The sequence below is a fragment of the Bufo gargarizans genome, chromosome 1, assembly GCF_014858855.1.
Source record: "Bufo gargarizans isolate SCDJY-AF-19 chromosome 1, ASM1485885v1, whole genome shotgun sequence".
NCBI lineage: Eukaryota > Metazoa > Chordata > Amphibia > Anura > Bufonidae > Bufo > Bufo gargarizans.
This window is the reverse complement of record NC_058080.1, coordinates 127,570,782-127,588,984: the sequence shown is the minus strand read 5'-3', so window position 1 is coordinate 127,588,984 and position 18,203 is coordinate 127,570,782. Positions and strand designations below refer to the sequence as shown.

The window sequence follows — 18,203 nt, the reverse complement described above, 5'->3', positions numbered from 1 at the left end:
AACCAGACAGACAATTTAAAGACTCAGGAACCCTTTGCTCAGGGGATATGAATTAAATTAGCTGACTAGAGTTTGACACTTTGAGCCTAGAATATTAAACCTTTTCACAATATTCTAATTTTCTGATATTGTGACTTTGGGGTTTCATAAGCTGTAAGCCATAATCATCCAAATTATAGCAAATAAAGGCTTGAAATATCTTACTTTGCATGTAATGAGTCCATCTCATATATTAGTTTCACCTTTTAAGCTGCATTACTGAAATAAATAAACCTTTGCGTGATATTCAAATTTTTCGAGTTTCACCTGTATATCAGAACGGAGCCCCACAAGGTGATGGCTGGAGGACTCCGGTCTGGCCACCACCAAGCACACTCCCCATAGAAATGAATGGGAGTGCACCATGCATGATTGGGCACGGCTCCTATTCATTCTATGGGCCCGACGGAAATAGCCGAGCCAGAGCTCTACAATTTTTGGCGGCACCATAGACAGACAATTAATGGAGGGTGGCTGTGCATGCGCAGTGCACTTTCCACCACTTTCAAGGCTCTTCTCAATATAGGTGCGGGTCCCAGTGGTGGGACCCACACCTATCAGACATTGGGGGCATATTCTAGTGATATTCCCCCATAGTCTGTGATGAGACAACCCCTTTAAGGCTGTATTCCTATATGAGACATCTATGGCATATCAAAACTATATGCCATAACTGAACAATGGGGGCTCCACTTCCAGGAAACTAAACTATTGGCAGAATGAGGGTCCCCAACTCCCCGTTCAACACAAGTGCAGCTCTCACTGCAGTTTATGGGAGTTGCGGCACACAACTCCCATACACTACAATATAGCAGCATGGCAGCTCATCTCTCTGTAACAGAAGGGAACACTGTCTTTCTAAGATACTGGGACACAGAAAAGGCTGATTATTTGGGGTGGGCACAGAGAACTGCATGGCAGACCGCAGGTTGTGAGCCCCCCAGACATTAACATACACTGACATCCAAACAGCCTCCCACAGAATGCAGTATAAGAACAGAATGGGTTAAAAATCAAACTCTTACACCCACTAATCCTTATGGTTGAAGAGAACATGACTAACCTAAGCCATTATAAAAACAGACAGCAATGTACCGTACATTTTCCCCGCTTGAACACATAAGAATGTTTTCATAAAAGATATTCTTTCCAAGATGCGTAATTAGTCTTACGAATGTCATCTGGAAAGGAGGAAACTCAGATCTTGGTTTTCTTTGATATCAAGAAGGCGGCATGTTCTTTCAGAATCTGTTTCTCCATCACTGAAGCATTTCAGACCAACTGGAATTTAAATGGGTTTTCCAAGAAAATAAAAATAAAAAAAGCCACCAAAAAGACATGCCTGTATACCTATGTAAATGCTGCAGGGAGGGCAGAGCCTTTAGGTGTAACGGCAACGCCCCCATTGCTCCTACAGGCTCATGTGCAAATATTGAAGCACAATATTTCTCAGCAATGCAGTCACATATGAACATGGGACCAACAACCTTCAGCTGCCAAGCACATGTAACCGGTCAGCCAGCGTCATAGGTACAAATCTGTGTATTTTTTACGCCATTCTTAGAACTTAAACCTGTTGCCTCAGCTTACCCTGGGCCAATGACGACACATCGGTCACGTGGCCTAGACACAGCTCTGCCTCATTCAAGTGAATAGGGCTGAGCTGAAACACCAAGCACAACCTCTATACGATATCCGCTGTGCTTGAGGCCACAACCATCACTCCTCAAAGAGCTGAACCAGAGTGGTCCCAAGTGTCGGACCCCCCAATCAGATACTGATGAACTATCCCAAGGATAGGTCATCAGTATAAAACCCCTTTAAACTTTTTTACCTCCATCAGAAGGTGGAGAGCATGGTTGTCACATTACTATTTATAAGCCAAATGCTGTTCCCTCTGTCACCACTTTGTATAATCTATGTTAATACTAGGTTTTTATTGTAATAAACTATTAGAATGTTAAAGGGAACCTGTCACGTAGAACATGGAGTCTCAGCTGCAGGCAGCATGTTATGGAGCAGGAGGAGCTGAGCACACTGATGTATAGGGGGGAAAAAAAATTCAGTAAAACTTGTAAATTTACACATTTACACAATTTCTGCTCATTCTGGGCTTTGAAGTCCAGGAGGAGGTCCCATCCGTGACCGACAGCCTTCCCTCCATGACTGTGTATACACAGATAGCGGTCAATGTTTTCCCATATAATTACATACCAAGGTGCCCAGCACCTCCTGCTCTATAACATGCCGCCTGCAGCTTACGTCACGTTTTCATGGTGACAGCTCCCTTCAAATCTTGATACTTGGAAGTGCTGACTTGCAGACATATGCCAACTAAGTGCTCATCAGCTGCCTCTGCTGTGGGGATTTTCCTCCAGGAACCCCCAAATAATGTGATAGCTTTGATAATGTAGGCACATATACACGTTTCTTTAACCCTGCACAGGTTAGGACATTTGAGAGCTATACAGGTAAGTGCACACGATGATGGTTGATAGGGATAGTGGTCTGCAATAAATCTGCCACACAAGAACATACCCCAACATTAAATCAGTTGTTCTAGATTTCTCTTGTTTGCAGTAAAAGATCTAGAAAGAGTTGGATTATAAACATCTCACGGTGTAAAGCTGGTCATAGACATGAGATAACTTTTGGCCAAAATGGACAATTTCTAGTTTAAAGTACATTCACTATATAGCCTTGTGACCCAAATCATTTACCTAATCCATGCATTGTCAGATATTGCAAAGGAGTTTCTTTACCAGACAAGCGTGACGTTATATCTCCAAATTTTTTTTATATTTGCTAGACCTATACAAGTCCTTTCAGCAGTCTTCCGCAACTCCGGTCCTCAGGACCTACCCGCTGGTCACATTTTCAGGATTTCCTTAGTATTGAGCAGGTGATACAATTAATGTCACTGCATCAGGAATTACCACAAGTACCCATTCTATAGGACATTCTTAAATCATGACCGGCAGGTGGGCCCTGAGGACTGGAGTTGAGGAACACCGCTTTAGCAGACCACCCATTCTGTATAATGCTCAGTGACCAAAAAGTGAATGGTCATGATAATCCAGTATATTACAAAAGATATGTAATATGGATTACAATTCTTCCAAGTCAAACTCAAAGTGCCTTATCTCTTTATCAGGACGATTGTGTCAGCACAACCTACACACAGATTCTGTATGATCCTTACATTGCCTACAACGTCCCATAATGAGATGTTCACGCTATACATGACCAAGCCTTAGGTCAAACGATGGATGCTTTTTGTTAATTACCATTTCCTAATAATTCCTAAAAGTAAATTACTATCTGATCAAAATGCCCAGAACACATAGTAAATACAATACTGATGGTAGAGGTAGGACGTAAAGCCTTGGCCATCTGTTTGATTTCACCAGGTCACATGTCAGACTTTTTCAGACCAGATAAACCAGGATTTGCTATGCTGACTCCACAGTCACATAGCACTAAATGGAAATATCCCACAAGACCAGTCGGTTTCCTCTTAGAACACACATTCTAATCAGAAACTAGAACAAAGGCTTATTTAATAGAAGATAATTATACAGAACTCACTTTCTTTTGAGCGGCGTCTCGGTGCTCACGGAGTGGTGTCGCATAAGCTTCCTCTGTGGAGCAGATGGGGTTTTCTGCACAGGCTCTGGTAAATCCTGAGATGTGACAGGGAAATGACTCAAAGTGTTAGCTCGACGTCGGAATCCTTGATGAGATAATTCTCCAGGAAGCTCAGAGAAGGAGCCTTCTGCTACCGTTGGCAAGTCACCCATGGAGCCGTGAGCCTTCAGAGGCGTTTCTAGGAAAGGTACTTCCACTTCGCTTAAGGAAGGTTCCTAAAATTCGCAATAGATTTGGAAATTAATGACAAAATAAAAAAACCTACAATTCCCACCTTACCCTGACAAGCACAGACTGACAGAGCATGCTTGGAGTTGTGATTCAAAAGAGGTGGAGCGCTGCATGTAGGAAATCACTGTAGTAGGGATCAATACAATTGCAAGTAGCTGAACATTTCTCTATGAAGTAATCTACCAGGATCTTAAAGGGTCATGAATACCTTCGGGGGCATTTTTTTTATTATTGCATTTTACTCATTTTGGTCTAAGGCTACTTTCACATCAGCATTTTTGGTTTCCAGTTTTGAGATCCAGCAGAGGATCTCAAAATTAGGCCAAAACAGTTCAGTTTTGTACCCATTCATTGTCAATGGGGACAAAACTGATCAGGATGCATTAGTTTGCAACAACCACAAGGGTTAAGGGTTTGGATGTGTGGCTTGAAGGACAAGGCAGAATCAAAATGTTATTCCCAGGCAGCGGACCTGTGCGAGTGAAGAAAGTGTGGTGCTGTTAACGGTAGTGGATAGGTCAGGTAAGGGTGGCTGAGTGACATGGTGGAAAGATGATAAATTCAGTTTTCTCAAGGTTTAGTTTTAAGAAGCGGGAGAGGACGAATAAAGCTATATCTGATAGACATGCTAGGATTCTGGATAGTAGGGAAAGGACATCTGGGCCAGAGAGGTAGATTTGAGTGTAGTCAGCACAGATGTGGTATTGGATGCCATAGGACTGTCCCAGGCAGAATGTATAAATAGAGAAAAGTAAGGGACCCAAGACAGAGCCTTGAGGGACACCAACAGACAAGGGGTGATGAGGAGGTGGTGTATGAAGGGGAAAGGCTGAAGGTTCTGTTGGTGAGGTACGAAGAGATCCAGGAGAGAGACAAGTCTCTGATGCTGAGGGATGAGAGGGGTTGTAACAAGAGAGTGGTCTACAGCATCAAAGACAGATGACAGGTCAAGGAGGAGGAACACAGAGTAATGATATTTAGGTTTGGCAGCTAGGAGATCATTGGTGACTTTGGTTAGCGTGGTTTCAGTGGAGAGATTGGGTCTGAAGCTGGATTGTAGTGGATCAAAAAGGGAGTTTGATGAGAGGTGGGAAGACAGATCAAGATGGACAGATTGTTATAGGAGTATGAAAGTAGCGAGATGGGACGATAGCTGGATAAAGAGGATGGGTCCATGGAGGGCTTCTTGAGCATGGGCATCATAGTAGCATGTTTAAAAGAGTAAGAAAAAAAAGACACCAGTGTTTAGCAATCGCTTGAAGAGCTGGGTTAGGGCAGGAATGGCTATAGTGGTGAGGTTAGAAAGGGTGGGATGCAGTTGGGTCAGGGGGACAGGAGTTGAGGTGTCTTTTGGAGATTAAAGGGGTTTTTCCATCTCAGACAATCGTGGTATATTGCTAGGATATGCCCCCATTGTCTGATAGGTGTAGGTCCCACCTCTGGGACTTGGCACCTGCGCCGAGAACGGAGCCTTGAAAGTGGTGGAGGGCGCACTGTGCTTGCACAGCCGCATTCTATTTATTTCTATGGGGCTGCCAAAAATAGCCGAGCACTGGCTCAGCCATTTCTGTCGGCCCCATAGAAATGAATGGGAGCAGTGACTGAGTGCGGTGAGCTCCCATTCACTTCTATGGGGCGAGTGCTTGGTGGTGGCAAGACTCAGGGAAACCAGGGATCCACCAACCACCACCTTCTCCGCTCCGTTCGATATAGGTGCAGGTCCCAGCACATATCAGACAATGGAGACATATGCTAGCGATATTCCCCTATCGTCTCAGGTGGAAATACCCCATTTAGGGTCAAGAGCTTTTCTTCAGTGATGGTGGTAAACTAGGCTATGTAGCAAGAGCAGTGAGCAGTTGTGTAGAGGGGTAGCGATGAAGGTTGCTTGAAGCTTATATGTTCTCCCCGTGTTTGCGTGGATTTCCTCCGGGTTCTCCGGTTTCCTCCCACACTTGAAAGACATACTAATAGGGAGCTCAGATTATGAGCCCCATGGGGGACAGATTGATGCTAATGTCTGTAAAGCTCTGCAGAATATAGTAGCGCTATAAGTGCGTAAAATAAATAATTAAATGGAAAAAATTTAAAATAAATAAAGCTTTATCAGGATTTTGTCAATTTTATCTTTGATATATGAGGCAAAGTTGTCACCTTACATGAGGGATGTGGAAGGGGACACTTGGGGATGGAGTACAGAGTCCATCTCACTTTAACTAAGCCAATGAATAATCATGTGCTGTAGCAACCAGTCGTCATACTAATCCGTATTAGATTCAATTAAGAGGGTAAAGGATATAGAATTCACCTTACTACTACTTTCCAGCGGAGTGCATAATGAACGGTCATAATCTATGCTCCCGGAGCTGTCCTGTTGAGAGCGATTTTTATTCCCCTGTAAAATAATAGTAAAAAGGTAAAAAGGTCTCATATGCCATAGTTCACAATAAACAAAAAATGGACAGAACATAAGACAGATGCTGAGACGTGGTTATAAAATCCCCCCCCCCCCCCTTCCCCCTCAATCTAGATGAAAAAGATGGTATTCACAGCAAAAAGCAATCAAGGCCGTAAACCTTTCCTCTTTTGTTGTATAAATCAGTGTCTTCTATTAGAACATGAGATTTTATTGTTCAGGGCGACCCCCAGCTAGGAAACCAGTTATAAAATTAAAGCCATTGTACTGACGCGATTAGGAAGCTTTGATTACTGGAAGAAATCACACATTTGATTCCCCGTTCCGTTTATTTTTGGTTTGGCATGACTGTTCAGCACAGATGCCAGAAAACCACCGTGCCAGAAATATGCAGCACTTTCATCCTGTACAAGAGGCAGGAATGAAATAAACAGGACTCCAACAATTAGATGTCAATCTATATAACAGCCAGCAGGAACTTAAAGGGATTGCACACCTTTAAGCGATGGCCTATCTTCAGCTAAGGAGTGTGGGTCCAACAGTCCAACCAGCGCTGTATAGCGCCAACGCCAGAAGCAGACAGCTCTGTGAAATTTGTAGTGGACTGAGCAAATAAAGCAGCGCTGCAGTGACGAGCCCAGACCACTACAAAGAGGATGGCGCTGTCTAGTAGCGGTGCCATGCAGATCAGCTAGTGATCCCCATCCTGAGGAAGGGCCATTATTTTTAATAAAGTGGACAGCAACTTTAATGTGCAGTTCTGGGATATTATATATATATATATATATACACACACACACACACACACACCAAAAGTTTGGACACACCTTCTCATTCAAAGAGTTTTCTTTATTTTCATGACTATCAAAATTGTAGATTCACACTGACGGCATCAAAACTATGAAGTAACACATGTGGAATTATATACATAACAAAAAAGTGTGAAAATATGTCATTTTCTAGGTTCTTCAAAGTAGCCACCGTTTGCTTTGATTACTGCTTTGCACACTCTTGACATTCTCTTGATGAGCTTCAAGAGGTAGTCACCTGAAATGGTCTTCCAACAGTCTTGAAGGAGTTCCCAGAGATGCTTAGCACTTGTTGTCCCTTTTGCCTTCACTCTGCGGTCCAGCTCACCCCAAACCATCTCGATTGGGTTCAGGTCCGGTGACTGTGGAGGTCATCTGGCGCTGCACCCCATCACTCTCCTTCATGGTCAAATAGCCCTAAGCCCTTACACAGACTGGAGGTGTGTTTGGGGTCATTGTCCTGTTGAAAAATAAGTGATGGTCCAACTAAACGCAAACCGGATGGAATAGCATGCCGCTGCAAGATGCTGTGGTACCCATGCTGGTTCAGTATGCCTTCAATTTTGAATAAATCCCCAACAGTGTCACCAGCAAAGCACCCCCACACCATCACACCTCCTCCTCCATGCTTCACGGTGGGAACCAGGCATGTAGAGTCCATCCGTTCACCTTTTCTGCGTCGCAAAAAGACACGGTGGTTGGAACCAAAGATCTCAAATTTGGACTCATTCAGACCAAAGCACAGATTTCCACTGGTCTAATGTCCATTCCTTGTGTTCTTTAGCCCAAACAAGTCTCTTCTGCTTGTTGCCTGTCCTTAGCAGTGGTTTCCTAGCAGATATTCTACCATGAAGGCCTGATTCACACAGTCTCCTCTTAACAGTTGTTCTAGAGATGTGTCTGCTGCTAGAACTCTGTGTGGCATTGACCTGGTCTCTAATCTGAGCTGCTGTTAAGCTGCGATTTCTGAGACTGGTGACTCGGATGAACTTATCCTCCGCAGCAGAGGTGACTCTTGGTCTTTCTTTCCTGGGGCGGTCCGCATGTGAGCCAGTTTCTTTGTAGCGCTTGATGGTTTTTGTGACTGCACTTGGGGACACTTTCAAAGTTTTCCCAATTTTTCGGACTGACTGACCTTCATTTCTTAAAGTAATGATGGCCACTCGTTTTTCTTTACTTAGCTGCTTTGTATTATGGCCATAATACAAATTCTAACAGTCTATTCAGTAGGACTATCAGCTGTGTATCCACCTGACTTCTCCACAACGCAACTGATGGTCCCAACCCCATTTATAAGGCAAGAAATCCCACTTATTAAACCTGACAGGGCACACCTGTGAAGTGAAAACCATTTCAGGTGACTACCTCTTGAAGCTCATCAAGAGAATGCCAAGAGTGTGCAAAGCAGTAATCAAAGCAAAAGGTGGCTACTTTGAAGAACCTAGAATATGACATATTTTCAGTTGTTTCATACTTTTTTTGATAAGTATATAATTCCACATGTGTTAATTCATAGTTTTGATGCCTTCAGTGTGAATCTGAAATTTTCACAGTCATGAAAATAAAGAAAACTCTTTGAATGAGAAGGTGTGTCCAAATCTTTTGGTCTGTACTGTATATATAATTTTTTTTTTTTTTTTTACACATACTGTGAGGTATAGAGATTTTTTATTTATTTATATATTACACACTTATTGAAAATTACAATAACGCAAAACCAGTGGAGTGATTTTGCCCCTTTGTCAGGGGACTAGGCATTTTTCCCAAATTTGTGATGTATTTGCACAAACGCAGTTTGCACTTATAAGGGGCAGAAAAAGATGTTTCGTGGGCAGACCGACATTTTCAGCCACATTCTCACCGACTTTTCCCAAAAAGTCTCACGTATACTCCAGCTCCCAGCTGACTATATGTGCTCTCCATAGTGGCATCCATCATGAAATCAAATGTGGCTGGGGAGTGACCACCATCAGGAACAAAAATGACAAAAAGGGGCCAACGTCAATCTATTAATGAGCACAAATAAGATACAGGAAGGGTTAATCCAAAGAGAAAAGCCCCTTTAAAAGGGAATCTGTCACCAGCAACCTCCGTATTCAATGGTTTACACAGACACATAGCTCTGGTTCGCCTGATTAAAATACCATTTTTCTTTTGTGGACCTGAGATTCTGTTCCCCAGTTAATACTTTTTCTTACTAAACAATTCATGCCTTGGGTGCAATGGGGGCGTCACCATTTCTCCTTTTACAACCAAGCTCCACTCCTTACTGTGACCAGCCCCTCCCTCGCTGCTTTATTGATAGGGCCAGGCAGTGAGGGCAGGGCTGGCAAAAGAATGGAGCAAAACTTGGGTGCAACAAGAGCAATGGTGACTCCTTCCCTGCACCAAAGCCCTAATTTACATATATTTTTTGAAAAAAGTATCATAACTCAGGAAAGTAGCCTCTGATCTACAAAAGAAAAACAGCATTCTAGCAGGTGAACCACAGCCATGTGTCTATGCAGAGAGTAGGATAGGGAGGTCGAGGGTGACAGATTCCCTTTAAGTGATCATCCGATTCTCTTAATGACTGTTTATTCATCTAGCAAATGATATTGACTGATGAAATTTCCACTTGGCGTGCTGCGGTATTGTCGCGTCATCACTGGCTGCGAACTTTTCCAGGCCTGCATTAACGGCTGTCTTTCGTGCTCCCTTTGCAATTCTTCTGTAGAAAAAAAGGTCACCTCTGCTGCCCACAAAAAGCGACGTACAAACACTGTGCGGTCTGTATAAACACGCGTCTCAGGAAAGGCGACTGAAGTAAACACATCACTTTCCCTGCGCCATTCCTACACAGTTTATTTTTCCTCTTCACCGTTTCCAAGACACCTACAAAGTCGCTGTAATCGTCGTCTGCCCATTTCTGTCACCACCATTCAGTAGAAAACAAGCAGAAGCAAATCCCTCACCCTATACAGGACGCAGCTAGTTTCTTAATGCGAAAGCTTACAGCCGCTGTATTCTGGTAAATCACTAACATAAAGTGGCCGAAATGGGAGGAAACGCTCAAAAACCCCAAAACACTGTAGAGTGTTTATGACCGGGGGAGCAATTCCTCCGCATGAGATCCATTGCCAACGGCAATCCCCAGCAAAAATGCATACAATGGCGGATGACGGCAGCGGACCACATGCACCACAATGGCATCCTACACAAGATGGGATAATCTGTGGATGCAAATATAAAAATACATAAATCACTGGATAAGGTGCACCACAATGATATGCAGCTGACCACACTAGCTAATCCCTCAGGCTGATGTTAAGACATTAGCCAATGTATTCCAGTCAGGAACACATCAGAGCCCTTATGCACCACCGTCCAGGTATCTCAGCGTGACATGGGTCCTACCACTAGACTACCTATAGGTGTGTGAACACGGTCTGAGAGGTGCCAAGATCCAACTCACAGCCAAGCTCCGACATACCCCTCTAAGATTGTGGAAAAGCTCTTCCTGTATAATGCTGGTGAATAGTTCAAAATTGTCACTTTGCATTTTGGCTACATGAAGTTTGCTAAAAAGCAGCTAAAAGATCAAATATAACCGAATGTCTTGGTGTGGGCGAGGTCGGGAACTTGCAGCCCTATTCCTTCTCCCACAGTTTGGGCATCCAGGGTTTCGACATTTCCCCCCCCCCCCCCCACCCTCCAATAATCTCAACAAGGAAATGGCTTAGTGAAAAGAGTCCGGAGCTTCACGGAAAAAGGAGACGAACCTAAGATGTGCCAAAATTGAAGCCAACCAACAGTTAGTAGAGAGTCAGAGAAAAGTGTCTATCGTCCAGCCTGAGCCCCTGTGATGAATCTGGTGCAGGTCTGAGCTTACACCATCTACAACAGGGATCGGCAACCTTCGGCACTCCAGCTGTTGTGAAACTACAATTCCCAGCATGCTCCATTCATTTCCATGTGAGTTCTTAGAAGAGCAGAGCAGGTATGCATGCTGGGAGTTGTAGTTTCACAACAGCTGGAGTGCCGGAGGTTGCCTACCCCCGATCTACAAGATTAGTAAATCTGGGCCAATGTCTTTTTTTTCCAGTAACAGTGCCACTACAGCTCATGCTATACCTAATGGTTTTGGAATGTATGGATTGGAGATCTTACCCTTGATAAAATGCTTTCTAGAGATTCGGTTAGAGATCTTTTTGCTTTGCTCTTAAACAGTTCCAACCTGAAGCGGGGGGCACTGATCTGTAGCTCGTTCAGAGGGTTGCTAGAAATTTGAGAGACCTGCATACAAAACATAAGAGCAGTAGTAATCAGACTGAACAGAGGAGTGGAAAAAGTTAGCTTTTGCATGAAATCATACATTATCTAGGATATTAGCAAATTGGTTACTAGTGGAAAAGCAAGATCAACCAACACGTGTTCACACATATGCTGCGTTAGGCCACTCTGTGCATTACAGCCCACAATTTGCGGTCCCCAATGCATGGGCATCATCCGTGTAGTTGCCGCACACTGATGCAGACCCATTCAACTTGAATGGGTCCGTGATCTGTCCGCACGACAAAAAAATAAAATTCTGTATTCTTTTTGCGGTGTGGACGGATCCTTCCGGATTGCAGACCCATTTAAGTGGGTCTGCAGGCCGCAATACAGGCATGGTCGGGCAACATGGTAGGTTTTCCATATTGATGGCCTATCCTTAGGCTAGGTCAAATATCTGATCGGTGGGGGTCCGACTCCCTACACCCACCACCATCACATGTTTGAGGGTACGTGGCACAGACATGAACACTGCAGCCTCTTCATCTTAATTCTCTAAGATATTTGCAGATTGGTCACCATCGGTAAAACAAGCCAACAAGTGTTCACACTTACACTGTTTTAAACAGGTTTTCCGCATTGATGGCCTGTGCTTCGGATCACAATCACAGACTTCTTCGCAGACAACTGGATTTAAAGAGGACCTTTCATTACAATAAAAAAAAAATCTAAACTAAGCATACAGGCATGGAGAGCGGCACCCAGGGATCTCCCTGCACTTACTATTATGCCTGGGCGCCGCTCCGTTCTCCCGGTATAGGCTCCGGTATCTTTAGATTTTTGGCTCAACTGGGAGGAGCCTGCCGGCTATGATCTGAGCGCTGCGATTGGCCAGCGCTACAGCCTGGGAGAAGGAGACGCCGGCAGGCTCCTCCCAGTTGAGCCAAAAATCAGAAGATACCGGAGCCTATACCGGGAGAACGGAGCGGCGCCCAGGCATAATAGTAAGTGCAGGGAGATCCCTGGGCACCGCTCTCCATGCCTGTATGCTTAGTATAGATTTTTTTATTGTAATAAAAAGGTCCTCCTTAATGTCCAAACTGGTGCTTTATTTTGGCAGTTCAGCACCCGCACAAGGATTCAGGCTCCAAGCCTTAGCAGGTCTGTTCATCAGACACAAGTCCATAAGGGAAGAGATCAGGCTTCACATAGCCTCGTGGCCCCTCAGCCACATACGGTACAACATCTTTGGGGGGGGGGGGATGGTCCAGAAGTCTTCCCGACTCTGACCATGTGACCCTCTTTCTGTAGGGGGTCGCTGGGCCCCCCAAAGTTCAGGCTTTACAAAACCTTGTGGCCCCTCAGCCCTCCTGGCTGAGACCACATAGATAGTGTTGAGCGAACACCTGGAAGTTCGGGTTCGCAACCCTATTGCAGTCAATGGGGACCCGAACTTTGGGCCACTAAAATGTCTCTAAAAAAAGTCAGAGAGGGCTAGAGGGCTGCAAAAGGAAGCAAAATTAGGGGTAAGAGCAGGACAATTGCCCTGCAAACAAATGTGGATGGGGAAATGAATTAAAATAACATAGAATAAATGAATAAAAAGTTAAAAATAATGACCTTGAACTAGGAGGCGGAGGTCAAAGTGGAGTAGGAGGTTGAGAAGGCGGTGTAGGTGGAGGAGGTAGCCAACACAATTATTTTTTTATAAATTTGGGAAGACCCCAAAACATTGGGAAATATAAAAAAGAAAAAGAGAAAGTGCGCTTGTGTCTAACAATGGCTGGGTGCGACCGGTATGCTTGTCTATTCTGCACAAGGTACGGATAAGTCCTGTGGGATCCATGCCTGGTTCATTTTAATGAACATGAGCTTGTCCACATTGGCTAGGGAAAGGCAACTGCGCTTGTCTGATTCCCCCCGCCCCGCCATGCCAAACACACGCTCGGACAATACACTGGCCGCAGGGCAGGCCAGCAGCTTCAAGGCGTAAATGGCAAGCTCAGGCCATGTGCCCAATTTGGAGACCCATCAGTCAGTACGTGTAGGCGTGTGCACACGTACTGTTCCAACATCTTGCTGAAATGCTGCCTCCTCCTAAGACATTCCATATTAGCTGGTGGTGCTGGTTGTTGTGGCATGCTGACAGCTTTTTCACATTTCGGCCATGCTAATCCTGCCTTCTGAGGTGCTGGCGGTGCCCCAGCTGCGTTGGGGACCTCTTCCTTCGCCTTGTGCTTACACTGTGCCCCCGGTGTCAGGTGGGAATGCCACCAGCAGCGCGTATACCAGCGTGCGCTTGTACTCGCGCATTTTCAATGAATTTAATACTGGGGAGGGAGGGGGGGCCGCACTGGCCACCAATGAATTTAATACTGGGGAGGGAGTTTTCACTTTAACAATCTAACTCAAATCCAATGGTATATTCTAACAGAGGCGTTCCCATGGTGATGGTGACGCTTCAAGTTAAAATATATCATCGGATTGGAGAAAACTCAGATCCGATGGTATATTAATAGGGACTCCTGACTTTACATTGAAAGTCAATGAGCGACAAATCCGTTTGCAATTGCTCCATATTGTGTCAACGTCAAACGGATCCGTCCCCATTGACTTGCACTGTAAGTCTGGAAGGATCCGTTTGGCTCCGCACGGCCAGGCGGACACGAAAACGCTGCAAGCTGCATTCGGGTGTCCGCCTGCTGAGCGGAACGGAGGCGAAACGGAGCCATACTGATGCATTCTGAGTGGATCCTTATCCATTCAGAATGCATTGGGGCTGTACGGATCCGTTCGGGGTCGCTTGTGAGAGCCTTCAAACGGAACTCACAAGCGGAACCCCGAACGCAAGTGTGAAAGTAGCCTTAGAATGTGGGCAACTCGGCGGTCGTTGCAGAGACACTGCAGCATGTAATCGCTCATGTGTGCCAGGCTGCCCAGAGGAAACGACAAGCTGTCCTCTGTGGGAGGTGTATCATCTGTGTCCTCTGTATCCCTCCAGCCACACACCAGTGATGCCCATGAGCTGTTTTGGGTGCCACCCTGCTGTGAACACGGTTTCTCCTCCTCATCATCATCCTCCACAACTGTCCCGTGGATGGACAATTGTGTACCTGGCCTCTGTTGGTGCAGGAACCCACCCTCCGAGCCACTTGTGAATGACTGGCCTGATAACTGTGGAAATGATCCCTCTTCCATCATCGCCCGAAGCGTTTTTTTCAAGGAGACATAGAAGTGGGATAGTAACGCTGAGGGCTGCATCATCGGCACTGGCCATGTTGGTGGAGTACTCGAAACAGCGAAACACGGCACAAGTCCCGCACGGAGGCCCACTCTTTGGTGGTGAAGTGGTGCTGTTCCGCAGAGCGGCTCACCCGTGCGTGCTGCAGCTGAAACTCTACTATGGCCTGCTGCTGCTCGCACGGTCTCTCCAGCTTGTGCAAGGTGGAGTTCCACCTTGTGGGCACGTCGCATATGAGGCGGGAAGGCCGAGGTTATGCTGCAGCGCAGACAGGCGAGCAATAAGTGAGGGACATGAACATATGGAGTCAGTGTGGGTAGAGATACATGGAGCTAAAAACAACAATAAATTACTAATAGGAGTTTACTATAAACCACCTAATATACCAGAGTCCACCGAAAATCTATTACTAAACGAGATAGACGAGGCGGCAAATCATAATGAGGTGGTTATTATGGGGGACTTCAACTACCCAGATATAGACTGGGAAACTGAAACTTGTATATCTCATAAAGGAAACAGGTTCTTGGCAATAACCAAAGACAATTACCTCTCCCAACTGGTTCAGGACCCGACTAGAGGGACGGCCATACTGGACTTAGTATTAACCAATAGGCCGGACAGAACAACAGACGTGCAGGTTGGGGGACACCTGGGAAATAGTGACCACAAAGTAATAACCTTCCAATTATCATTCAAAAGAGCGTTTCTACAGGGAGGAACAAAAATACCAAACTTCAAAAAAGCTAAATTTAGCCAACTAAGAGTGGTCATAGGCCAAACTAACTGGGACAAAGTCCTCAAAAATAAAAATACAGCCACAAAATGGGATATCTTTAAAAACATCCTAAAATCTCATTGTGAGAGGTACGTACCTTATAGGAATAAAAGGTTAAGGAACAAAAAGAAACCAATGTGGATAAATAGAACTGTTAAGAAAGCAATAAATAACAAAAAGAAAGCATATCATTCACTGAAACAGGAGGGGAGCACGGAAGCACTGAAAAACTATAAGGAAAAAAATAGAACCCGTAAAAAACAAATAAAAGCGGCCAAACTAGAGACCGAGAGATTAATTGCCAAAGAGAGTAAAACTAACCCTAAAATGTTCTTCAATTATATAAATGTTAAAAAGTATAAATCTGAAGGTGTCAGCCCTTTAAAGAGTAATGAAGGGGAAGTCGCAGAGAGCGATGAGGAGAAAGCAAAGCTGTTAAATATTTTTTTCTCCAATGTATTCACTGAGGAAAATAAACTGTCAGATGACATGCAGAATGTAAAAATAAATTCCCCATTAAAAGTGTCCTGACTGACCCAGGAAGAAGTACATCAGCGACTTAAAAAGATTAAAATAGACAAATCGCCAGGACCGGATGACATACACCCCCGTATCCTAAGGGAATTAAGTAATGTCATAGCCAGACCCTTATTTCTGATATTTGCAGACTCTATACTGACAGGGAATGTCCCACAGGATTGGCGCATGGCAAATGTGGTGCCAATATTCAAAAAGGGGCCAAAAACAGAGCCTGGAAACTATAGGCCGGTAAGTTTAACATCTGTTGTGGGTAAACTGTTTGAAGGTTTTCTGAGAGATGCTATATTAGAGCATCTTAACGGAAATAAGCAAATAACGCCATATCAGCATGGCTTCGTGAGGGATCGGTCATGTCAGACTAATTTAATCAGTTTCTATGAGGAGGTAAGTTCTAGACTTGACAGCGGCGAATCAATGGATGTCGTATATCTGGACTTCTCAAAAGCATTTGACACTGTACCACATAAAAGGTTAGTATATAAAATGAGAATGCTCGGACTGGGAGAAAACATCTGTATGTGGGTAAGTAACTGGCTCAATGATAGAAAACAGAGGGTGGTTATTAATGGTACAAACTCAGATTGGGTCACTGTCACTAGTGGGGTACCTCAGGGGTCAGTATTGGGCCCTATTCTCTTCAATATATTTATTAATGATCTTGTAGAAGGCTTGCATAGTAAAGTATCAATTTTCGCAGATGACACTAAACTGTGTAAAGTAATTGACACGGAAGAGGACAGTATACTACTACAGAGGGATCTGGATAGATTGGAGGCTTGGGCAGAGAAGTGGCAGATGGGGTTTAACACTGATAAATGTAAAGTTATGCACATGGGAAGGAAAAATGCAAGTCACCCGTACATACTAAATGGTAAAACACTCGGTAACACTGACATGGAAAAGGATCTAGGAATTTTAATAAACAGCAAACTAAGCTGCAAAAACCAGTGTCAGGCAGCTGCTGCCAAGGCCAACAAGATAATGGGTTGCATCAGAAGGGGCATAGATTCCAGTGATAAGAACATAGTCCTACCACTTTACAAATCGCTAGTCAGACCACACATGGAGTACTGTGTACAGTTCTGGGCTCCTGTAAACAAGGCAGACATAGCAGAGCTGGAGAGGGTCCAGAGGAGGGCATCTAAAGTAATAACTGGAATGGGGCAACTACAGTACCCTGAAAGATTATCAAAATTAGGGTTATTCGCTTTAGAAAAAAGACGACTGAGGGGAGATCTAATTAATATGTATAAATATATCAGGGGTCAGTACAGAGATCTATCCCATCAGCTATTTATCCCCAGGACTGTGACTGTGACGAGGGGACATCCTCTGCGTCTGGAGGAAAGAAGGTTTGTACACAAACATAGAAGAGGATTCTTTACGGTAAGAGCAGTGAGACTATGGAACTCTCTGCCTGAGGAGGTGGTGATGGTGAGTACAATAAAAGGAATTCAAGAGGGGCCCTGGACTGTATTTCTGGAGCTTAATAATACTACAGGCTATAGCTACTAGTGAGGGGTCGTTGATCCAGGGAGTTATTCTGATGGCCTGATTGGAGTCGGGAAGGAAGTTTATAGTCCCCTAAAGTGGAGAAAATTGGCTTCTACCTCACAGGGTTTTTTTTTTGTTTTTTTTTTGCCTTCCTCTGGATCAACTTGCGGGATAACAGGCCGAACTGGATGGACAAATGTCTTTTTTCGGCCTTATGTACTATGTTACTATGTAATAGCAGGGCAAGAACGCCGAAAGCACGCACAGACGGACCGCACTTTCTGCAGCAGCTCTGACATATTGGGGGTAATTTTTCAGGAACCTCTGCACCACCAAATTCAGCACATGCGCCAGACAATGGATGTGCATCAAACCGGCTAGGCCCAGAGCCGCTACGAGATTTCGCCTATTATCGCACTCCACCAGGCCGGGCTTGAGGCTGACTGGCACCAACCACTCATCGGTCTGTTCCATGCCCGTCCACAGCTCCTGCGCGTGGTAGAGGAGGAAGCGGAGTAGGAGGCAGAGGCAACGAGAAACGTCCTGCAATCATCAGTGGCAGAAGGACATGCGCCAAACTGCTATCCGCCTCAGGCCCAGCCGCCACTGCATTTACCCAGTGTGCAGTTAGGGAGATATAACGTCCCTGACCGTGCGTACTGGCTCGCCTGGAAAAGTAGTGGCGGCTGGAAACGACGTACTGTGGGACAGCCACCGCCATAAGTTTTTTTTAACAGTCTCCATCAGATTGAA

General features: G+C 44.8%; 1 protein-coding gene across 9 annotated transcripts in view; it reads right to left on the bottom strand.

Annotated features, from left to right (window-relative positions):
• The window catches only part of TBC1D1 (TBC1 domain family member 1), a 226,342-nt gene that overhangs the window by 97,420 nt on the left and 110,719 nt on the right, over positions 1–18,203 (bottom strand). For 8 of the 9 annotated variants that reach the window (XM_044298071.1, XM_044298096.1, XM_044298114.1 and 5 more), the window contains 3 exons: positions 11,293–11,418; positions 6,227–6,313; positions 3,628–3,902 (listed from right to left, as the gene is read on the bottom strand). In XM_044298071.1, the coding sequence (XP_044154006.1) occupies positions 3,628–3,902; positions 6,227–6,313; positions 11,293–11,418 (488 nt within the window). The remainder of the gene's footprint in view (positions 1–3,627; positions 3,903–6,226; positions 6,314–11,292; positions 11,419–18,203) is intronic. The other variant, XM_044298105.1, reaches the window with a different exon arrangement.